Source organism: Crocuta crocuta, unplaced genomic scaffold (genome assembly GCF_008692635.1).
Source record: "Crocuta crocuta isolate KB4526 unplaced genomic scaffold, BGI_CrCroc_1.0 scaffold374, whole genome shotgun sequence".
In the NCBI taxonomy this organism is placed as follows: domain Eukaryota; kingdom Metazoa; phylum Chordata; class Mammalia; order Carnivora; family Hyaenidae; genus Crocuta; species Crocuta crocuta.
In genome coordinates this window covers 4093854-4118634 of record NW_027532613.1, presented here as the reverse complement: position 1 = coordinate 4118634, position 24781 = coordinate 4093854, and the positions used below count along the sequence as shown (strand labels likewise).

General features: G+C 41.1%; 1 protein-coding gene and 1 pseudogene across 2 annotated transcripts in view; one reads left to right on the top strand and one right to left on the bottom strand.

The window, feature by feature from the left end:
- Nucleotides 1-5838: 5838 nt before the first annotated feature.
- ALG9 (ALG9 alpha-1,2-mannosyltransferase) overlaps nt 5839-24781 on the bottom strand; it is a 94454-nt gene continuing 75511 nt past the window's right edge. For both annotated transcript variants that reach the window (XM_077780507.1, XM_077780508.1), the window contains exon 15: nt 5839-6076. In XM_077780507.1, coding sequence (XP_077636633.1) covers nt 5953-6076 — 124 coding nt within the window. In that variant the 3' untranslated portion in view covers nt 5839-5952. The remainder of the gene's footprint in view (nt 6077-24781) is intronic.
- On the top strand, nt 20863-22363 carry LOC144245147 (RWD domain-containing protein 1-like; annotated as a pseudogene).

Below are 24781 nucleotides of genomic sequence, written 5' to 3'. Positions count from 1 at the left end.
GCTCAGGTCATGATCTCGTGGTTCATGGGTTCGAGCCCCGTGTTGGGCTCTGTGCAAACAGCCAGCTCAGAGCCTGGAGCCTGTTTCAGATTCTGTGTCTCCCTCTCTCTCTGACCCTCCCCTGCTCGCTCTCTCTCTCAAAAATAAATAAGACATTAAAAAAAAACTTTTTCAAGTTTATATTGAGAGAGACAGAGCATGAGTAAAGGAGGGGCAAAGAGAGAGAGAGAGAGAGAGAGAGAGAGGGAGGCAGAGGGGGAATCCCAAGCAGGCTCCACTCAATTCCAAGAGCTTGATGCTGGGCTCAAACCCACTAAACTGGGAGATCATGACCTGAGCCAAAATCAAGAGTCAGATGATTAACCTACAGAGCCACCCAGGTGTCCTGATACTATTGAATTTGAATGCATCACTACAAAGCCATCCTGCAGTTAGACTTCCTTTTCCTCGCAGGGCTGATAGGAATGGAGCACTTCTCCACACCTGGCGGGGAAGCTTTCTGCCCTAAATTCATTCAGATCTCCTGAGTCAAGCCTGACCTTCCAAAATCAAATAGACACATTCAATAAAGGTACCAAATCTCTTTTCAGAAAGTACTCTGAGGAATCTGCCTTTGTGTGTGTACTTCAGGAGAATTCCCTAAATATGCACAATACTGAGCCTCATTTACATCTCCCAAACTGCCCTTTGAGTAACAGAGGGCTTACTAACTTGCTCTATTCTCAAATGGCCTAAAAATCAGCCAAATTGAAAGCAAAAGCTGTGTATTAGTTGCAGGTTTCTTTTGACTCTTCCCTCTAGTCGATGAACATGGACATTACCAAAATGTTCGGGGAACCGTGTTGAGCCCTGAGAATACTTGGGAGTGTGATACGGTCTTTGCCACTCAATGTGCCAACAATGTTCTTGAGAAAAAGGTTTACAAAGATAACATGCTGTTAGTAAAGGCACTGGGTACCCATGAGGGGTTAGGAAAGGAAGTAATCCTTAAGCTAGAACAGCCTCACAGCAGAGAGGGAGACTCAAGCTGGCCTTAAAAGATTAACAGAGAGCAGGAAGACATTCTAGACAGACAGACAGAAGAAATTAATTAAGGCTATGGACTTCTCCCTTCTAGAACTGTATTAATAGAGCACCGTTCTCTAAAAGGACTTGAAAGAAATCAAACAAACTAAATTTTGTGGGCATTTTGGGTCCTATAGAAAGAAAACGGATAACCTATTGTATAAAACCAGAAAACTACTAGAAGTTATTGGCTCTAGGTACACAGTACAGAAATGATGTTAGGAATTCATTCACAAAAAGTTTTACTCCTCCTAACAACCTCCAACAAAGGTGGAAATTACCTAAACGTTAAATGCTACTAGATCCAAAGTACCTGGGTGGCTTAGTTGGTTAAGTGTCCAACCCTTGGTTTGGGCTCAGGTCATGATCTCACAGTTCATGAGATCAAGCCCCACTGACAGCACAGAGCCTGCTTGGGATTCTCTCTGCCCCTCACCACTCACATACGCACTTTCAAAATAAACATGAAAAAAATGTAAATAAATAATATGAAAACATAAAAAGGGAGGGGCACCTGGCTGGCTCAGTTGGTTAAGCATCAGACTTTGGCTCAGGTCATGATCTCACAGTTCATGAGTTCGAGTCTGTGCTGACAGTGTGGAGCCTGGAGCCTGCTCTTAGTTCTGTGACTCCCTCTCTCTCTGCCCCTCCCTTGCTCACACTGTCTCTCTCTCTCTCAAAATAGATAAAAATTAAATAATTACCAGATCCACACTTCTATGAATGCTAAGACTGTCACAGTCCAGAGATTTTTAATCCAAAAAATAGAAGATGGATCCGGAGATCGATCACTTCTTAGGCACAACACTAACACACTGAAGTAATTCCCACTATGCTTGCTTTTTCCGCGAGTACAATAAACTAACCCTCAGTGGCTTTCACAAAGGCCTCTTCCTAGAGTTTTTGGAAGAAACATTCTGGGCTCTTTGGCCTATAGGAAGGCAGGGTAAGGGTAGGGGAGATGCCGAGGCACTTGGGTGGCTCAGTCAGTGAAGTGTCTGACTGGCTCAGGTCACGATCTCACAGTTTGTGAGCTTGAGACCCACAATGGGCTCTGTGCTCACAGCTCAGAGCCTGGAACCTGCTTTGGGTTTTGGGTCACCCTCTCTCTCCGCCCCTCCCCTGCTCACGCTCTGTCTTGGTCTCTCAAAAATAAATGTTAAAAAAATTTTTTTAAAGAGTAGGGGAGATGCAAGGAGTTGAGTTTCAATCTCCACCAAAGATTTAAAAGCTAGAAGCAAAAGAGAAAATATCACCCTAAGAAGAGGAAAATCAAATTGCCAAGATTTATTTAACTTTTTCTTTCACAGAAAACACACGTATGAGATATAAATAGTGACAGGTGGAATAAAGTGCAAGGATCAGGAAGACAAATGAACTGGACAATACTCTTGCTTCAACACTGCACTGCTTCCTGATTTCATCTGCAGCATGAATTACATGGTTATATATATACTGGAAGAATTAAAGGCAACATTCATTTAGATTTACCAAAACACCAGAGAGCCTCTGAAATCTCTTCTTTCTGTTGCAAAAGAATAAAGCTGAGCACATGTCCATCTATCCATTTACTCAAGGCATTTAATGTAGTAACATAAGAATGAATTAACACATGAGCTGTAATAGGCTGTGGAGGCAAAGACTAAAATTGAGTCTCTTTTTCCTCTTCGGAAAAAATAACCAAATTAAAGCAGAGCTGCCTGACACTGGCTAGAAGACAGCATAATCACAGTGAATTCTTATCTCAAATCCCATGAAATGCAAAGCACAACAAAGGATTGCCACTGGTGTGTTGCCCAAGCAGTTGCTCCAGACGTAATGCTACAAAACCACGTGAGTTTTTAAGGTTCTTTCCCAGAACTCCAAACTAGAAAAAAATGACCCAANTAAATGGTTGAGATCAAGAACCACCCTGATTTAAACTAATCTGTTTCTAAAGTTGAATTCAGTAATAAAGAGTATGGGCTCCCATTTTCTGATTATCCCAAGAGATTAAAATGTCTGGTCTTCAGTCTTATCAGATGACAGCCACCAGGTGCCAGGTACACTTTGATAATAGATGCCTAGCACACTGTCTGGGTCAGTAATGGGACTCAGTGTCATAAGATCTAGGATTCAGATAAGGCTGCTTAAGATAGATCAGGGGAGCGTCTGGCTGGCTCAGCGGGAAGAGCATATGACTCTTGGTCTCAGGGCTGTGAGTTTGAGCCCCATGTACAGATTACCAAAAATAAACTTCAGAAATCAGAAAGCCCTGAAACTGTCAAATACAAGCACACCTACTCTCTCATTCAGCTCCATCATCAAAGTTTATTACAAATAATCTGCAGTCTTTCATTCCTCAATACTCAACTATCTGTGCAAAGGGATACTTCATCCCTCAGGTACTTCATCCATAGAGTGAGCAGAGCAGTTAGCTCATGCTCAACTCGGATGCTCCAGAGGAGAACTGCTTGTCTGACCGGGTGTTTTGAAACCTTTTCCCAGGCACAGCTGGCCTCCCTATACTGCTGAGATGGAAATTTCTCAAAAATGTGTTTATATAACATCACATGAAAAATACTCATTTTCACAATGAAAAACATTCATTTATACATCCCTTACCCACAGCATTTGGCACAGTGTCCCACAATTTATTGTGCTCTCACTAAAGATGTACTTAGAACAGAGGAAACCAAAACCAGGTTTCAAAAGGGATAGGACCTGATATCCCCAAGGAATCCTTTGATCAATCGTGATCTTTTATGTGCTCTATTACAGGAAGTTCTTAGAAAGTTTTGGGGTTTTTAACATGTAAGGTGATACATGAGACTAGCACTGTATCACTCTGATTAGGAAAAAAGCTACTCACCAGGGACCTCCATCATGGGACTCTCATTTTCCTGTAAAAAGCAGAGGGCTTTAGCCATCAGGGAAGACAGTGCAGTTACCGCAGGTGTGGCCGGAGGGCTCACTGAAAACCCCTACCCCGTAGTCAGACCACACGTGCCAACATTTGCCTTGGAAAGCAGTGAACAAGTATGGAGAATTAAATACCAGAAATCTTTAAAGCAGCAAGCGGGACCCCACTTTATCTCCGCTCTCCGGTTACTGTTCTGTAGTGTCTAGACCTGTTTCCTCTCCAGTGCTTCACCCTCAGTCTGGAAAGCCCAGGAGAGGGACTCCGACAAGGAAGAGACTTTTCTATGTTGACTAGCCATTTCTTCCCCTGGGACTTCCTTTCTCCTCTCTTGGGGTCAGTTCCTGTTGAAAAGCCCTTCTCTTTGGAAAATGAAGGATGAAAACTCTGAAAAACCACTTGCTTGTCTCTGCAGATTACTAGACACGATTACCTTAGGGAAATAAGGCACCTATACCAGGACCCCAGATTGACTGTGTAGAAATGGAACTGATAAGACATCCTGTGTGGCCGCAAGGGAGCAGGACTTCCAAACAAGAGCACAAGTTCCCTGACACAGGCCGGGCCGCGTCACAGCGCGCTACTGTGATGGTCTAACCCACAGGCAGAATGGAGGCTCTGAGGAACTCAAAGAAATACAGATAAAATTCTTCCTTAAAATAGAAAGGTACACGATCAGTCAGGTCTCTAGCCAACATCATCATTCTTTCAAGTAATGTCTTCAGAGTCAAGAGAGAAAGTATGGAAGGGCACTAGGTAAGAAGTTGAGGACCCCGGGTTCTAATCCCAGCTCTGTGATGGACTGTGGCCTTGGGCAAGCCACTTGACCTTCCCCCCGCCCCACCCCCAAAGCCTGTTTCATCATCTGTAAAATGGGGACAAAACCACTTGTCTAGTCTGCCTCACACTGTGACTGTGAGGACCAAATGAGATCATGTGAAAGTGCTTTGTCAGCTGTGAAATACTGTATGTAAAGTAACAGTATATACTCACTACACTTTAATTAGGTCCTTTATCATTGCCTATTTGAGTAGAAGTGCCCCCATGCAGAATGTGCTTTGCAATAGATAGACTCAAAAATAGGTGCTATAAATATACACTGGCCTTTTCCACTAGGGTTTAAAAAAAAATTCTTAATTTCCTCAGAAATGGCCTCAAAGTACATTACTTAAAAATGTGAGATCATCCAGACCTACCAACCAAGTGACCAAATTAATTTTCCCCAAATATGTCCTGTACAGTTATGGTCTAATCTCTTGATACTTTGATACAGAAAAGTCTTGAAATCAAGGAACAGCATGCTAAAACTGAACACAGTCACAGTTTGTTGTATAGGAAATAAACTGAGAGTAAGAGGCATCCTACATAACGAAATTAGGTCACAGTTCCTCAAACGGTTGCCGTTTTCCTGAGATATCTCCAGGACAGGGTCCTCGTCCTGTGAAGTGCTTTAGGGAAGCTGAGTCCTGCACGAGGTGAAAAGGACGTGTAGGTTGGCAATTAGGCTGTGCTCGTTTTGAGCACTAGGATTTGAATAACGTCTGCTAGCAGCTGCCAGACAGCTTTGGTGGAGAAGCCCATGTGGCCCAAGACGGGCTTGCAAGTTCTCAGATGCCAGGCCAGAGTATGGAGACACAGCCTAACGCAGCCATCCAATTCAGGGGTTCTCAATTCTTCCTGTGAGGTGGCTCTGCTCTTCTGCGGTCTAGTAAATATCGAACAGAGGAAAAGTAAGTAAGATGTAGAGCAACAAACCTACCAGACTTTAGGGCCTTTCTCTGCCTAGCTGCCAAAAGTTCACATGCAGGAGAGAGACACGGACAAGACGTGAATGGGAATGACTCGGACCAGCCCAAAGCACCCGGATTCCAGACTCCTGTGTCAGACAGCCTTTATTACAAACATTACAAACGATGATCTGGAGGGCGTCCTGTCAGTGAAGTCGCTAGTTAACAGGATGGTCGTCCTTTGGGGCCACAGGCATGTTGCTAACCTCCACTCTTCTTCCTGATTTGCTTTGCTTTCCGGGGTTTGAGGATGGTGTAGTTTGCATACTCTGTGTACTGATCTGACAGGAAAGGGATGTAGAATGCCCGCAGCAACTTTGAAGATCTGAAAAATGAGAAAGAAAAGAGAATTTTATCATTGGAGAGAACTTACTAACAGTGTTGAAATGATGAACAGTGGTAAGCATCGTATTCTGTATATGTAGAAAAAACAAAAAAACAAAAACCCCTGTCCTTTATCTACTAGATCATGAAGAGACATCATCAAGACCAAGTACTTTGTTGTCAACACCGAAAAGACCATGTCCCTAATAAGCTGCAGAACACCCTTCAGAATAGCCCAAGGCCTTCCCTTTGCAGAGACTATGCCACAGAAAAACTCCAGGTCAAAGGTCTATTACTGGAATAAATTCTTACCACCAAATGGTTTCTGCATTCTGCCAAATGCTCAAATGATCCTGATTCCAGCTCTAAGTTTCCCTAGAGAAAGAAGACTCCCTCCTAGGCATCCAGTGCAGTGTGCCGGCAACGCCTGAGTCACAGAGAGAGTGTCCCCACAGGCTCATGTCCCTGGAAGGCTGGAATATACCCGCTTGTTACTAAAACATAGAAACAGCTCAAAACTTGAATTTCTCATGAGCTTCTGAAGAATGTGAAAATGTGCTCACATTACTGAGCACTCACAATCGGAGAAGCACTGAAAAAGTGCTTACACGTTTGGAAATATTTAATTCACCCCAGTTCCCCATGAGCAAAGTGTTAGTATCCCTACTTTATAGGTGGGCAGCTGAGGTTCATGCAGACGGATTTGCTCAGGATCGTGCGGTAAGTGACGGCACCCTCGCTCAAACCCAGATTTGATTCCAGGTTCTGCACTTTCACCCTGCACGAGGGTTTATCCACATTCCAGAAACAGGCTGACCAAATTCATCACTTCCTAGAAAATATGGCAGTGACGGTTTCGAATTCTATATGAAGTCTTACTTCTTGACGATGCTTTCAGAGTCTAAAAACCCAAAGCTGGCGCGGTTACCGCCACCCAAAACGAGGCAGCTGAGGAGTGCTCCGCTGCCAGTCCTCTTCCAGACTCTAAACTTGTAAATGTCATGTCAACGTGGCATTTGTACGGGCAGCCTGCCCTCGGGTTTGGCAGACTCCCGCAGTGCCTGCACACAATGATATCGTGCTTGGCATACACACCTCGTAGATTCGTCCCGAATGGGACGCTGGCAGTGCTCGGTGCTCAACAGGGACGTGCTGCATTCAGCAGCTAACAGTTCGAGGGCTTTGAGAGAAAAGAGGCTTAGAAGAGAGACACCCAAGATAAAGCGGACCGGTTAACAGAAAGACGGGGGCGGGGGGGGCGCACCAAGCTCCGTCAGAAAGCAGCCAGTTTATTCCTTCTGCCCATGCTGCACAGAGAGGGGGGAGGTCAGAACAGAAGGCTGTAAGCCAGAGCAAACTCCTGCGGCCTGAGGGTAGTAAAGACAGGCTAAGACTAATTAGGTGTCACTTCCGTTCCATCGGACTCGGCAGTAAGAGTTTCGTGAGCACAGTAGGTATGTATTTCCGGCCAGCTCAGTCCTTCAGGCAGCTCCAGGAGAACACAGGGGCTGCTGGGCCCAGTTTGACTTTTTCACTCTTTTCTCAACAATTCCTTACTATATGGGAAGGCCGTTATTTCATGGTTTTGTTTTAGATTTTTCCTAAGAACAAAGAGAAATTATGCTTATTTTTAAAAATAGAATAAAACTCATTCTGTCTTGTAATTACATACGGGTCCACTGCAACCTTTTATAAATTTAAGCTATATTATAGGATTTTGGTGGGGGATTTTTTCTCCTCCACCTCAGGTTATTTGCAAATAATAATTTTAAAAAAACACTAATAAGACAAAGGAAAATGATTAAAATCACCAAAAAGGGTGATGCAAAAATAATCACCATTGCATCATCCTGCAATTTTCTAATCTCATTGCCCAAATTATTACATCATCTTTCAATGAGGTATAAAGACTTGAGACACTATCTTGGTAGTCTGCTTTTAGCTTTCATTGAGCACAGATGAGAATTCAGAATTTAAAAATTTTTCTGTCCATAAGGGCACTGAGAAGACAACGGACAGAGGGAGATGTGTCACAATCATTAGACAAATCCGAAGATGGATGTAAAGAGACAAAGAACAGCAGCACCTGAGACGCTATGGAGGACAGCGACACTGACCCTAAGTAAAACTTGAGACTGAGTCTTCAGATGACAACATACTACACAGTATCGAAGGATGAATCTTCTCAAACTCAAGAACTGATAAGCAAGCAATAGATCTCTCAGAACAAAAAGAAAACAAGGGATTCTCATTCGGTTAGTCATTCCACAGGAAGGACTTCATCATTCAGTATTTTCCAACGAGAACCTGCCAGACCATTTTGTTATGCTAAAAGGCACATCACCAGATTTTTTCACCTTTTGTTCCTGTGGGCCAAGTTTGATTTGATACAGTTCATAAATGGACAAATGCTGAAGACAGGTTAGTATACAAAGGTGACAGAAAAGGTATATATGAGAAAGAAACATACAAATTCAATGGATCATCTGACGTCTAATAAATCCAAAAATGAAAATGTCTGAGTTGCGAAGCAAAGAAAATAGCTATAATCTCTTCGAGAAAATTATGAGCCATTAAAGGGTTTAAAAAAAAGTCTAGTATTGCATTTTGATGATGCAAGAGAGAGAAGAACCAGGAGCAATTAGCTAGAACCTACTGGAGATAGATTTAAAGTCTGGGACCAGTAGTTTCAAGATGGATATATTCCACGTTCATGCATGGCTCCTGCTTTGAGAGACATCCATTTTGGGTATGTTTATATTTAGATACATCTATTCCAAACAGGAGAATCTGGAACAAAGAGTCAGGGTCGCTACATTTAAATTAAGATTTTAAATGAAGAGGTTGTTCACCTATCCTTTTATTCTTATGTTATTTAAAAAATAAGCTAAAGAATGTAAAAAATTAAGTGTCTACTGGGTCAAGACAGTCCATGGTGATGGGAGTATTTTTCTTGGTATGCTGATAAATCATGCCCAGAAATTCTAAAAGAGATCTTGGGACATATGTGGGACATCACCAAAAACACTGACTGCCCTGAAATGGAAGAAGGGCCACTATATATTACTGTTGAATACAAAAGACACTGAAGAAAGGTATAAAGATAAAGGAGATTGGGACAAAATATTTGTAAGACATCAGAGAGGATTAGTAGCTAGAGTATATGAAGCACTCCTGCAGTCAAGGACAAATGACTCAGTAAGGAAAAATGACAAAGAATATGAACAGAGAAAAGAAATGTAAATGGCTAGGGGTGGCTCAGTCAGCTGAGCATCTGACTTCACCTAAGGTCAAGATCTCATCATTTGTGGGTTTGAGCCCCGCATCAGGCTCTGTGCTGACAGCTCAGAGCCTGGAACCTGCTTCAGATTCTGTGTCTCCCTCTCTCTCTGCCCCTCCCCGACTTGCACTCTGTCTCTCAAAAATAAATGTTAACAGGGGCGCCTGGGTGGCTTAGTCGGTTAAGCGTCCGACTTTCGCTTAGGTCATGATCTCGCGGTTCGCGGGTTCGAGCCCCGCGTAGGGCTCTGTGCTGACTGTCAGCTCAGAGCCTGGAGCCTGTTTCAGTCTGTGACTCCCTCTCTCTCTGACCCTCCCCTGCTCACGCTGTCTCTCTCTCTCTCTCCTAGAAATAAAGAAAACATTTAAAAAAATAAAAAATAAAAAAATAAATAAATGTTAACAATTTTTTAAAAAGAAACACAAATAGCTAACTAAACATAGAAAGTAATATTCAACTTTACCTGTAATGAGGGAAATGTCAATCTAGGCACAATTTCTCAATAATCAGGTTTACAGAAATCAAAATCTAGCAGAATCCAACAATCAAACACTGGTGAGGATTTAGGAAACAGATAATGCCACCGTGAAATCTGCAGAGCCACTTGGATAGGCAATTTTAACAATACTAAAACAAAGACTATGCAATCCCTATGAAAAGGATTTTACTTTATACTCTAAGCCACACTGCTTTTTTAACACTCTACGTTGTTTTCCGTTTGTTACAACAGAAAATTTCAAACATATACAAAAGCAGGGGAAACATATTACATGTAATAGTTTTTAAAAAACCAGTAGACAATTTTTTAAATAAATGTCAAATCCTTAAACAACAACGAAAAATCCCCTATGTGCTTACTCTGTGTAGGGCTTTGTGTGCTGGCCCTGAGCACACCAAAGTTTCAGTTCTCAAAGAGCTAATGATCTAGTTGGAAGAAACCATCTAAATGATACATAACCACGGCACAGCATAACAAAAGGTGATAACCAAAGTTCAAAATGATAATATACACAGTGAGAAGGATAAACACGGAGGGTTGCATGGGTGTGGAAGACACGTTTACTTATCTTACCTCATTTTACTCATCCAACATTTCCAAGATATACTAAACAGAAAGGCAACTTCCCCATTCATAACCAAATCTACAACCCTCTCAGGTTAAATGCTCTGCCCACTCAGCACCAGCCAGAAAATGGCTGGAATAAAATCCAAACTCTTTCTCATGGTCTACAAAGCTCTAGAAGATCTAGCCCTCACCTGCCTCATCTCACCTTGCACATTTCCCTCCTCGCCCACTACACACCCACCATGGCAGCTACCTCTCCGACCCTCCCTACCCTGTGGCCTTCACATGCCTTCCCTCCTTTCCCTGGAGCACTCTCCCACCCTGTTCTCATGACTAAGTCCAACTCAGTTTTTATTCTTCATCTTAAAGGCAACCTTCAAGACGGCTTTTTTTAAATACACATTTATTGTTTTTTAAAATTTACATCCAGGTTAGCATATCGTGCAATAATGATTTCAGGGGTAGAATCCAGTCATTCATATCCTATGTATAACATCCAGTGTTCATCCCAACAAGTGTTTTTATATTATTTTTATATTATTTTTGCCTCCCTTCCTTTCTGTTCATCTGTTTTATATCTTAAATTCCACAGGAGTAAGGTCATATGATATGTGTATCTCTCTAATTTCACTTAGCATAACATGCTCTAGTTCCATCCACGTTGTTGCAAACAGGAAAATTTCATTCTGTTTGATGAGTAATACTCCATTGTATACATATACACATCTTTATCCATTCAATCTGTTGATGGACATTTGGGTTCTTTCCATACTTTAGCTATTGTCGACAGCTCTACTATAAACACTGGGGTGCATGGGCCCCTTTGACACAGCTCATCTGTATCTTTTGGGCAAACACCTAGTAGTGCAATTACCAGGTCATAGGGTAGTTCTATTTTTAATTTTTTGAGGAATCTCCATACTGTTTTTGTAGAGTGGCCACACCAGTTTGCATTCCTACCAGCAAAGCAAAAGGCTCTTCATTCTCTGCATCCTCACCAGCATCTGTCATTGCCTGAGTTAATTTTAGCCATTCTGACTGGTGTGAGGTGGTATCTCACTGTGCTTTTGATATGTATTTCTGTGATGAGTGATGTTGAACTTTTTTTCATGTGTCTGTTTGCCATCTGGATGTCTTCTTTGGAAAAGTGTCTATTCGTGCCTTTTGCCCATTTCTTCACTGGATTACTTGTTTTTTGGGTGTTGAGTTTGATAAGTTCTTTATAGATTTTGGATACTAGCCCTTTATCTGATACAGCATTTACAAATATCTTCTCCCATTCCTTTGATTGCCTTTTGGTTTTGCTGATTGGTTCCTTCTCTGTGCATATGTTTATCATCTTGATGAAGTCCCAATAGTTCATTTTTGCTTTTATTTCTCTTGCCTCTGGAGACATGTTGAGTAAGAAGTTGCTGTGGCCAAGGACAAAGAGGTTTGTGCCTGCTTTCTCCTCTATGATTTTGATGGCTTCCTGTCTTACGTTTAGGTCTTCCATCCATTTTATTTTTGTGTATGGTGTAAGAAAGTGGTCCAGATCCATTCTTCTTCATGTCACTGTCCAGTTTTCCCAACACGATTTGCTGAAGAGACTTTATTCCAACTGGGTATTTTTTCCTGCTTTGTCAAAGATTACTTGGCCATATGTTTACAGGTCCATTCCAGGGCTCTCTATTCTGGTCCATTGATCTAAGTGTCTGATTTTGTGCCAATACCATACTATCTTGATTATTACAGCTTTGTAGTACATCTTGACTACAAAGTCCAGAATTGTGATGCCTTAAGCTTTGGTTTTCTTTTTCAGGATTGCTTTGCCTATTTGAGGTCTTTTCTGGTTCCACACAAATTTTACGCTTGTTTGTTCTAGCTCTGTGAAGAATGCTGGTGTTATTTTGATAGGGATTGTACTGAATATATGGATTACTTTGGGTAGGATCAACATTTTAACAATATTTTTCTTTCAATCCATGAGCATGGAATGCCCCCCCTTTTTTTTTTGCCTTCTTCAATTTCTTTCATAAGCTTTCTATAGTTTTCAGTGTATACGTTTTTCATCTCTTTGCTTAGGTTTATTCCTAGATATTTTACGGGTTTTGGTACAATTATAAATGGAATCAATTCCTTGATTTCTTTTTCTGCTGCTTCATGTCTGGTGTGTAGCCATGCAACCGATTTCTGTGCATCGATTTTATATCCTACGACTTTGCTGAATTCATGGATCAGTTCTAGCAGTTTTTTGGTGGAATCTTTTGGGTTTTCCATATAGAATATCATGTCTGTGAAGAGTGAAAGTTTGACTTCCTCCTTGCTGATTTGGATGCCTTTTATTTCTCTGCATTGTCTGATTGCTGAGGCTAGGATTTCCAGTACTATGTTATGTTCCTAAGTTTAGGAGGAAGCTCTCCATTTTTCTCCACTGAGGATGATACTAGCAGCAGGTCTTTCAAATATGGCTTTTATGAACTTGAGGTATGTTCCTTCTATCCCTTTCTTGAGGGTTTTTATCAACAAAGGATGCTGTATTTTCTCAAATGCTTTCTCTGTATCTTTTGAGAGGATCATGTGGTTCTTGTCCTTTCTATTATTAGCATGAAGTATCATGTTGATCGATTTGTGGATATTGAACCAGCCATGCATTCCAGGTATAAATCCCACTTGATCATGGTGAATAATTCTTTTACTGTATTATTGGATCTAGTTGGCGAGTATCTTGTTGAGAATTTCTGCATCCGTGTTCATCAGGAAAACTGGTCTACAGTTATCCTTTTGAGTGGGGTCTTTGGTTTTGGAATCAAGGGAATGTTGGTCTCATAGACTTGAGTCTGGAAGTCTTTCCATTTCTATTTTTTTGGAACAGCTTCAAAAGAATAGGCGTTAACTCTTCTTTAAATGTTTGGTAGAATTCCCCTGTAAAACCATCTGGCCCTGGACTCTGGTTTATGGGAGAATTTTTATGACTAATTCAATTTCTTTACTGGTTATGGGTCTGTTCAAATTCTCAATTTCTTCCTATTTCAGTTTTGATAGTTTATATGTTTCTAAACATTTGTCCATTTCTTCCAGATTGCCCAATTTATTGGCATTTAATTGCTCATAATATTCTCTCATTATTGTTTGTATTTCTGCAGTGTTGGTTGTGATCTCTCTTCTTTCATTTTCTTATTTATTTGGGTCCTTTTTCTTTTTGATCAAACTGGCTAGGGGTTTATCAATTTTGTTAATTCTTTCAAAGAACTAGCTTCTGGTTTCACAGATGTGTTTTTTTTTTGTTTTTGTTTTTTTCCTCCGAAGCATTGATTTCCACTCTCATCTTTATTATTTCCTGTCTTCTGCTGGTTTGGGGTTTTATGTGATGTTCTTTTTCCAGCTCTTTAAGGTGTAAACTTAGGTTGTATATCTGAGACCTTTCTTCCTTCTTAAGGAAGACCTGTACAGCTATATACTTCCCTCTTATGATCTCCTTTGCCACATCCCAGAGGTTTCAGGCTGTCATGTTATTTTCATTGCCTTCTGTGTACTTTTCAATTTCCTCTTTAATTTCTTGGTTAACCCATTCATTCTTCAGTAGGATGTTCTTTAATCTCCAAGTATCTGTTGCATTTCCAAATGTTTTCTTGTAGTTTATTTTGAGTTTCCTAACACCATGGTCTGAAAACATGCACGGTATGATCCCAATCTTTTTGAACTTGTCAAGGGCTGATTTGTTACCCAGTATGTGATCTGTTCTGGAGAATGTTCCATGTGCACTCCAGAAAAATATGTATACTGCTGCTTTAGGATGAAATGTTCTGAATATAACTGTTAAGTCCATCTGGTCCAGTGTGTCATTCAAAGCCATGGTTTCTTGTTGATTTTCTTTTTAGATGATCTGTCCATTGCTCTAAGTGGGGTGTTGAAGTCCCCTACTATTATTGTATGATCATTGAGTCTGTTTGTGATTGATTTATGTATTTGGGTCTTCCACATTGGGGGCATAAATGTTTATAACTGTTAGATCTTCTTGGTGGACAGTCATATTAATTATGATATAATGTTCTTCTTTACCTTTTTTAGTCTTTATTTTAAAGTCTAGTCTGTTATCACTATGGCTACTCTGGCTTTCTTTTGGCAACCATTAGCATGATAGATGGTTCTCCATCCCCCTACTTTCAACCTTAAGTCTAAAATGGGTCTCTTCTAAACAGGATACGGTTGGATCTTGTTTTCTTATCCATTCTGTTACCCTGTATCTTTTGATTGGAGCCTTTTGATGGTTGACATTTAGAACGAGTACAGAAAGATCTGAATTTACTGCCATTGTGTTACCTGTAGAACTGGAGTTTCTGGTGGTGTTCTCTGGTCCTTTCTAGTCCTTGTTGCTTTTGTTCTTTTTTGTTTTGTTTTGTTTTGTTTTGTCTCATCTGTTCTCTCAGAGAGTCCCCTTAAAATTTCTTGCAGGGCTGGTTTAGTGGTCACAAATTCCTGTAGTTTTTGTCTGGGAAACTCTCTCTCCTTCTATTCTGAATGACAGCCTTGCTGGATAAAGAATTCTTGGCTGCATATTTTTACATTTTGGCATGTTGACTATATCCTGCCACTCCTTTCTGGCCTGTCAAGTTTCTGTGGATAGGTCTGCTGCGAACCTGATCTGTCTTCCCTTATAAGTTAAGGACCTTTTTCCCCCTTGCTTTCATAATTGTTTGTGTATTTTGTGAATTTGACTATGATTCGCCTTGTTGATTATTGGTTTTTGTTGCATCTAATGGCAGTTCTCCGTGCTTCTTGGATTTTGGTATCTGTGTCTTTCTTCAGGTTAGGAAAATTTTCTGCTGTGATTTGCTTGCATAAACATACTACCACTTTTTGTCTCCATCTTCTGGGATTCCTAGGATTTGGATGTTATTCCCTTTTAGTGAGTCACTAAGTTCTCTAATTCTTATATCGTGCTCATTTACCTTAGTTACCCTTTTTCTGCTTCATTAGTCTTCATAATTTTGTCTTCTATATCACTGATTCACTGCTCTGCTTCATCCATTCTTGCTGCTGTCATATCAATTCAAGATTGCATCTCAGTGATAGCATTTTTAATTTCGTCCTGACTAGACCTGATCTCTTATCTCTGTAGAAAAGGATTCTATAGTTTTTTCAACCCCAGCAAGTATGCTTATTATCATGATTCTAAATTCTAGTTCAGACATCTTGCTTATATATGTGTTAAGTCCCTGGCTGCCATTTCTTCCTGTTCTTTCTTTTGGGGTGAATGCCTTCATTTTGTCATTTTGGGGAAAGAAAAATAAAATAAAAAATTATAATTAAAAAGATTAAAAACACCACCAAAAAATCAAATAAAGGAAACTAGATCCTAGGTATATTTTGGTCTGGTGTTGGAAGAAGGTTGACTGAATAGAGAAAAAAGGGAAAGAAAAGAAAAAAAATTTAACAACATTTAAAAATTAAGAATATGTATACAGTAGAACAAAATGAATTGGAAAAGGTAAAAGAATAAAAAAATAAATTTCCAAAAAAATAAAAAAATAGCAAAAATTAAAAAACTATAAAATGGAAAGATAAATGTTCTTCTCTCTGGATCTGAGAAAACACACACACACACACACACACACACACACACACACACACTCTTAAAAAACAGATGGACTAGTGAAGAGAATGAAATTACATCCAGTTTCCCCCAGAAGTCAAACTATGAAGCACTTTATAGTCCATACAGTAAGCAGGCAGAGGGACTTGTAAGTGGTCCTCTAGGGCTTGGTTGGTGCAGCTGAGCGGGGCTTGGTATAGTGGCTCCATTCTCTACTAGGTGGTGCTACTTAGCTTACTGGGGTGGATCAGTGTGGCATGTGCCTGTGTGTGCACGTGCCTGTGTGTGCACATGCGTGGGAGAGGTGAAAATGGCATCACCCAGATTCCCAGTCTCTAGCATCAGAACTCTGTACTCTACCTGACAAGCAATCAAGCTTCATTTGTCTCCAGCTTCTATCCACTCCTATCTTCCACAGTGTCCCCATCCAAACTGTCAGCCAGCCAGGAGGCCCCTCCCTCATGAATTTTATCTCAGACAGGGCTGTGTTTCCAAACGCCTCATATCTGAGGGCCCTGCGGCTTGGACCCTCTCCAATCCTCTGGGGAAGAGCCTCACCAAGCAATGGCCAGATGCCAGGCTGCCCCCGGGAATGTCCCTGCAATCACACTGCTATAGAGGGTCAGAGGTTGTGGCTGAATGCTGGCTTGTCCCAGAATATGTTTGTGCAATCATGTAGCAGCAGCATTTCAGGGATTATGGTATATTACAATACACAACCTGCATCAGGTTTCACCACACCCTGGCATTTTGTTCCAATCCTGTTCTCCAGGGTCTGCTGGGACATCTGCCTGCGGGGAGGCCGTCCCAAATGCCCTCCTTGCAGGGGAACAACTTTTCCCCATGTGGCTCACAGACCCCTCAGACCTCACTGCCTGCTCCTGGGATTTGCCCTTCTCACCAGAGCACCGCCAGGTATTGGGCTGCGGAATTTCCAATGCTGCTCTGCCCTATTTATAGAGTCCTAATGATATTGAAACTCTCTGCTTCCTCCTTTCTCCCTTTCTTATTCAGGTAATTATGGTGCTTCCATCCTTTCTCTCTCTTTCCAGCTGCTTTCAGGGAAGTGATTTTCCTGTACTCTCCCCCTTCCCCTTTCGCTGTCCTCTGTCCACAAATACCACTCCCTACCCTTCACCGATTCTCTCTCCACCCTCTCACCTTCTGTCTCTCATCTCTCACCTCTTCGTGTCACGTACCTGCTGAGTTCTATGGCTCAAGTTGTGCAGACTGTCGTTAATCCTCAGATCAATTTTCTAGGTGTGCAAAATGGTTTGATGCTGATCTAGCTGCATTTCAGGGACAAGAAAAGCAGAGAACTTCCATGCTGCTCCACCAACTTGGCTCCCTGCTAGAAAGGTCTTGAAACCATCCTAGGAAACCTTAGGTTTCCACTTCTATCAGTTAATCTCTTTCAGTGTACCTTGTGTTTCTCTGTTACACTCCTCACAGTTTGTAATCATACATCTATTTGTTGGCTAACTTGTTTATGGTCTATCTCCCATACCATCCACCAAAGATTTCTGGGACCAAGTCTGTTTTATTTTGCCAAAAGGACAGTGTCGGGCATGTAGAAAGTGCTGAAGAAAATGTGTTGGATGGATGGATGAATGAATGGAAGGCAGGGAGGGGACGAGGGAGAAGGAAGAGAGTGAGGCAGGGATTTTATACAAATAAGACCTGACTTCAATTCAGTTCAGCCACCAGTGACTGAGCACCATGTCAAATAATGGGTTAGAAAAACAATGGTGAACAAAAGGTTCCTACTCTCAATAGGGAATTCAAAGTCCAGCTGTCTGTGTCGTTTGCAATAACCATGTTGCCAATTCTATCTTCGTGTTCAGGAAGCACAAAGGCCTTTCTAGTTAAGCCTGAACACAAAACTATATAAAAGGTGATGACTCTATAGAAGCAGAAGCTAAGAATCTATCATCAGTTTGGTATTAGGAGGAAGAAAACCTTATTAGATGAATCTTTTCTCCTGCAGATTCTGTTTGTAGTCTTTAAGAGCATTGCTACCTTTCATATCTACAGCCATTACTATCTTCTAGAAGATGAAGAAACAGTCAATGTACACACCTATGTGTATGATGATTGTTTTTTTTAAACCCAAAGACAAGTTGGCTTGAATTCTTCACTTCTAACAGTGTATCTGCTATTCTAAATTAATTTCTTTACCATCAACAGTTTTAATATGCTAAGCATGACTGGGTCATTTTGAACTGTTTTAGTGTTGCCAGAAAAAGGGAAGTCAAATTGGTTATTTGCCTTTGTGAAAGAAAAGAGCAGTTGAGCGCTCGAATAACATGTGTGTGCATACTCATGGACCTGGAAACAAAGATTAGACTAAAAAACAAATGAGAACAAAACTAATGTCTATCAAAACTCCTGCAACAATGTCTGTAATGATGTGAAATGCCAAAGTATTGCCCTAAGGAAGCACAGGAAGCATAATTTAGAGAGACAGATGCAAAATACGTGCTTCAGTCATGGAAGCCGACTTCCCCTCTCCCAGTGAGAAAATCACTCAAGCAATTCAAGGATGAAAGAGACGTGGACAAAGCAATTGCCTGAAAAGCATAATTAGCTGACAGCTCAGAATGTTTTCTAATTCAATTACCAGCCCTATTTATCAAGGCCAGGGCACGTTCTGCTGTGGAGATTTCAATCTGCCCTTGCTGACGTCAATGGAAGACTGCCTCCCAGTTCAACGGGCACAAATGAAATGCTGGGCCAATTTTTCATGTAAAAAACAAAACATCTTAGAAAACATGAGGGTTTTCTCTTTTATCTGCCTATCCATCTATCCCAACATTAATATCCCCGTGAACCTGTAGTCTAAATACATTTCAAGTTCCTTCTTTTTAAAGCTGGCATCCTCTCTTGGTCTCCATCTCTCGCTCTCCTGCGCTCTGTTCATATTTCAGTGACCAATTTTCTGCAGCAGAGTTGGCCATTTACAGCCATCTCCAGTTCTGAAGAGACCTGAGTCCCTTCAAGGCTTCTTCTTAGCCATTCTCAACCTATAGTCCCATATCAAGCAGTTTAAGAACTGCTCAAAAAGCTGGTACACATAAAAAATGTGACAGTTCTGGGGCACCTGGGTGTCTCAGTTGGTTAAGCATCCTGACTTTGGCTCAGGTCATGATCATATAGTTCATGAGTTCAAGCCCTGCATCGGGCTCTCTGCTGACCATTCAGAGCCTGGAGCCGGTTTCAGATTCTGTGTGTCTGTCTCTCTCTGCCCCTCCTCCACTCATGCTTTACCTGTTTCTCTCTCAAAAATAAGTATTAAAAAAATGTGACAGTTCTTTGATACACTTGAATAGGAAATAGGGTGAGGGACACTTATGTTCAGTCAGTAGTGCTGAGTATACATTTATCTCTTTTCCAAATAAGAAAGATGGACACAGGAGGTATGTGCTGGGTGTCATACTCCACTAGAACATCAGTCTCTTGAAGATAGACCTTCATCTAACTGCTGAATCTCCAGTTTTTAGGATGGTACCACAGAAAGCGCTCAGTAAATACTCTTTTGTGGATGAAGGAATGACTATGCCCTGACTCTTAAATTTTTTTAATGTTTATTATTACTGAGACAGAGAGAAACACAGCATGAGTGGAGGAGGGGCAGTGAGAGAGGGAGACAGAATCTAAAGCAGGCTCCAAGCTTTGAGTTGTCAGCACAGAGCCCGATGCGGGGCTTGAACCCATGAACCATGAGATCATGACTTGAGCTGAAGTCGGACGCTCAACCGACTAAGCCATCCAGATGCCCCATGCCCTGACTCTTAAATCCAAGCACCCAGTCTCACCTCCCTCACTTCGGGCAGTATTAATCTTCTAAAAGGGAAAGGAATTATCAAAAATAATACAAAGCTCTTTTTTCCCTTCACTCCCCAAACAATTCAGTCCAAAAGACATCAGATGGGTCCACGCAAAGCAGGAGTGGGGGGTGAGGGAGGCAGAACCTCTGATGGCCTATAGGATGTTCCAGCACAAGTGACAAGTGGAAGGCATCCATCTTAGCAAAGAAAACATTAAAGCAAAACGTCAGGTAACCTCTCCAGGTCTCAGTTAACTTAAGGTTTGCTGAATGACACTTTATTTCCAGCAGGCACGTCTAATAGACCCTTGTCAATGAATATATATATTCCCAGTTCTGACTATTTGGTGGCAACCTCCAAGATCCATATAATGATCTGGAAGTTCACTGAGGCACTAACTGTACTCACAGCACTACAAGACTGGTGTATACACCCTGGCCAGTCATCTGACATAACACCATAACCTCTTGACAGTCACCTTTAGCCAAAATTCAGAATGGGGCAATGGAGAAAGAACTGGTATTAGGCAACTAGCCATTTCCTTAGTCTCACCAAGGTTCTGGGAAAATGCTCTACACTCATCTCTTTTCTGTCTGATGGCTACTTAGATATGAAGTATTATACGCTACACCCACCATTCCTGTGGAGAAGACATGAACACAGTATTCAAAACTACAACTGTCTCTGCTCTTTGGACCTTCATTTGGGCTGTTTCTATGTGACAAATAGTAAGTAACACTGGAAGCCACATCAGGTAGAGGATTATTCCAGGAATGCAAAGATGGTTCAATATTCACACATCAGTCAATGTGATATACCATATCACCAAAATGGAAAAAAAAAAAAAAATCACATGATCATCTCTATAGTTGCTGAAAAAACACTTGATAAAATTCAACATCCAATCATGATGAAAACCCCCAACTGTTGCTTACCGGGCCCGGCCTGACTTTGGGCCCAGGGCCTCCCAGCCAGACTCTGCACCTGCACCTACCCGGCTGCTGCCAGCTCTCCCAGGGCACTGGGGCCCCGCTGCAGCATGCCACCTGGTGGCCGGGAGGTCCAGGGGCGGCAGCGAGGCCACGATGACAGAGTATGGAGGAACAGCGCGCAGCACGAGCTGGAGGCTCTAGAGTCCGCCCACCCTGACTCCTTTCACAGGCAAGGGTCTCTCAGCTACTCCCTCAAGCCCCAGTCCTGTTCATGTTCTCGCTCACCAGCAGTACAGCTGTGCTGTGAGGACAGGAAGGGAGTGACTCAAGAGGGACTTGAGAGTGTCATTAACCAGTATTATCAGAAAATCCACCCAGTTTCACAATTACTCTTACATCTGAGGCTGGAGAAAATGAAGTAACTGTCCAGACTACCCCTCAAGTTTATATACAGTGAAAAATACCCAGATGAAGCCCCTCTACGAAATCATCTCATGGGAAAAATCTGCAAGATAATGATGGCTCAGACATTTTAAAACAATTAGTATTCCAGGTAGAAGGAAACCTTGGTACGGTGATGATCTTTAGTGACAGCTGTGTGAGAAAAGTTAAATGAAATAGATCAAATAAAAACTGCAAGAGGGACGCCAGCATGGCTCATTTGGTTAAATGTACGACTCCTGATTTCGGCTCAGGTCATGATCTCAGGGTTCATGGGCTCAAGCCCCACACTGGGCTCAGTACTGGCCATGCAGTGCCTGCTTGGGATATATCCTCTCCCTTCCCCCTCAGCCCCTGCCCACCTCACGCATGCTCCCTCTCTCAAAATAANAAAAAAAAAAAAAAAACCCACACACAACACAAAAAAAAAAAAAAAAAAAAAAAAAAAAAAAAACCTAGAAGAGAAGAAACAAAACCGAAAAAGCAGAGAAAGCTGAAAAGCAATTATTTCATGGCACTCCTATTACGAATGAGAAAATTTAAGTTGGAAGGCCAAGTTTGACACAGAACTCTTAGAAATTAAAAGAAATGAATGCAAGAAGAAGGAGAATGAGCAGGAAAGAATACATTATGTGGGAAACAGCTATTTGAAACACTGAAACAGATCATAATCTTGACACATCCAGTTTTCAGAAGATGCTAGAAGCAAGGTAGAGGTGGATGAAACTCTGTATCAGGAAATGGAAGACCTGGAGGATGACCTGGACTCATCCTGAGGATGAGGAGGATGACCTGCACTACAATCTTGTTCACCCAGAGACCTACCTGACGGACTAGCGGACTACCCCTCACTGCAGAGAGCCCTGACTGCCACACCCTCTGTGGCTGTGCAGAGGTGTTGATTTTTCTAAGAAAAAAAATAATTTAAGGAGAATATTCTTCTGATAGCTTTCATCATTCAGCTTAATAAACTGGCCTTAAAATTTCAAAGAAAGAGAGACAGAGGGAGGGAGGGAGGGAAAGAAAGAAAAGAAAAGAAAAGAAAAGAAAAGAAAAGAAAAGNTCAGGAAATGGAAGACCTGGAGGATGACCTGGACTCATCCTGAGGATGAGGAGGATGACCTGCACTACAATCTTGTTCACCCAGAGACCTACCTGACGGACTAGCGGACTACCCCTCACTGCAGAGAGCCCTGACTGCCACACCCTCTGTGGCTGTGCAGAGGTGTTGATTTTTCTAAGAAAAAAAATAATTTAAGGAGAATATTCTTCTGATAGCTTTCATCATTCAGCTTAATAAACTGGCCTTAAAATTTCAAAGAAAGAGAGACAGAGGGAGGGAGGGAGGGAAAGAAAGAAAAGAAAAGAAAAGAAAAGAAAAGAAAAGAAAAGAAAAGAAAAGAAAAGAAAAGAAAAGAAAGAAAGAAAGAAAGAAAACCCCACAGCTAACATCATACTCAATGGTGAAAAACTGAGAGCTTTTCCTCTAAGATCAGAAACAAGACAAGGATGTCTACTCTCATCACTTTAATTCAACACAGTACTGCCACAGTAATCAAACAAGAAAAAGGAATAAAAGGCATCCAAATTGGTAAGGAAGAGGTCAAACTTTCACTATTTGCAAATGACATGATGCTGTACATAGAAAATCCTAACAACTCTCCCAAGAAACTACTGAACTCTCCCAAGTTCAGTAAAGTGGCAGGATACAAAATTAATACCCAGAAATCTACAGCATTTCTATACACTAACAACAAAGTAGCAGAAAGAGAAATTAAGACAACAGCAGCATTTACAACTGCATCAAAAAAAGTAAAATACCCAGGAATAAACTTAGTCAAGGAGAGAAAGACTTGTACTTTAAACTATACAACAGTGAGCAAAGAAACTGAAGAGGATACAAACAAATGGAATGATCTACTGTGCTCATGGATTGGAAAAATTCATACTGTTAAAGTGTCCATACCACCCAAAGCAATGTACAGATCCAGTGCAATCCCTAACAAAATGCCAGTACTGTTTTTCACAGATTTAGAGTAACTAATCCTTAATTTTGTAGGAAATCACAAAAGACCTCAAATAGTCAAAGCAATCTCAAGAAATTAAAAAAAAAAAAAATGAAGGTATCACAATTCTCCGCACTTCAAGTTCTACTACAAAGCTCCAGTAATCAAAACAGTCTGGTGCTGGCACAAAAACGGACATACAGATCAATGGAACATAATAGAAAGCCCAGAAATAAACCCACACTTACACAATCTTCGACAAAGGAGCCAGGAATACACAATCGGGAAAAGACAGTCTCTTCAACAAATGGTGCCGAGAAAACTGGATGCATACATGCAAAAAAGGAAGCAGGGCCACTCTCTCACATCACGCACAAAAATAAACTCACAAGGGGTAAAAGATCTAAATCTGAGACCTGAAACTGAAAATCCTACAAGACAGCACAGGCAGTAATTTCTCTGAAATCAGCTGTAGTAACATTTTTCTAAATAGGTCTCCTGAGGCAAGGTAAACAAAAGCAGAAATAAACTATTAGGACTACAGTAAAATAAAAAGCTTTTGCACAGCACAGGAAATCATCAACAAAAGGGCAACCTATGGAATGGGAAAAGAGTCTGTAAATGATATAACTGATAAGGAGTTAATATCCCAAATATATAAACAACTCATACAACTCGGCAGCAAAGNAAATAAATAAAATATAAAAAAAAATAAATAAATAAAAAGGGGCAGAGGACCTGAGTAGATATCTTCCAAAGATGACACCCAGATGGCCAACAGATACATGAAAAGATGCTCAACATCTGTCATCGGAGAAATGCCTTATCAAAACCACAATGCTGTATCACCTCACACCAGTAAGAATGGCTAAAAAAAAAATTCTTTTTTAAAAAACACTAACACCAAGTGTTGGCAAGGATGTGGACAAAAAGGGATCCTTGTGCACTGCTGGTAGGAATGTCAAAAGGTGCAGTCACTATGGAAAATAGTATGAAGGTTCCTCAAAAAATTAAAAATAGAAATACCATATGATCCAGTAATTCCACTACTGGGTATTTACCCAAAGAAAACAAAAACACTAAATCAAAAAGATATATGTACCCGTAAGTTTACTGCAGCATGATTTACAATAGCCAGGATATGCAAGCAGCCCAGGTGTCCAATGACAGGTGACTGGAGAAAGAACATGTGTTGCGTATATATACATATATATGTATACTAATACTCCCTTGTGTATATGTGTATATGTATGTGTATATATATGTATATGTATGTATATGTATATGTGTATGTATATGTATATGTATGTATATGTATATATATGTATACATATACACATATACACAAGGGAGTATTAGGTAGCCATAAAAATGAATTCTTGCCGGGATGCCTGGATGGCTCAGTCGTTTGAGGATCTTATTCTTGATTTTGGCTCAGGTCACGAACCCAGGGTCATGAGACCGAGCCCCATGTCAGGCTCTGAGCTGAGCGAGGAGCCTGCTTAAGAGTCATTCTCTCTCCTTCTTCCCCTCTACCCTGCTCACATGCTCTAATTAAAAAAAAAAAAAAAAAAAAAAA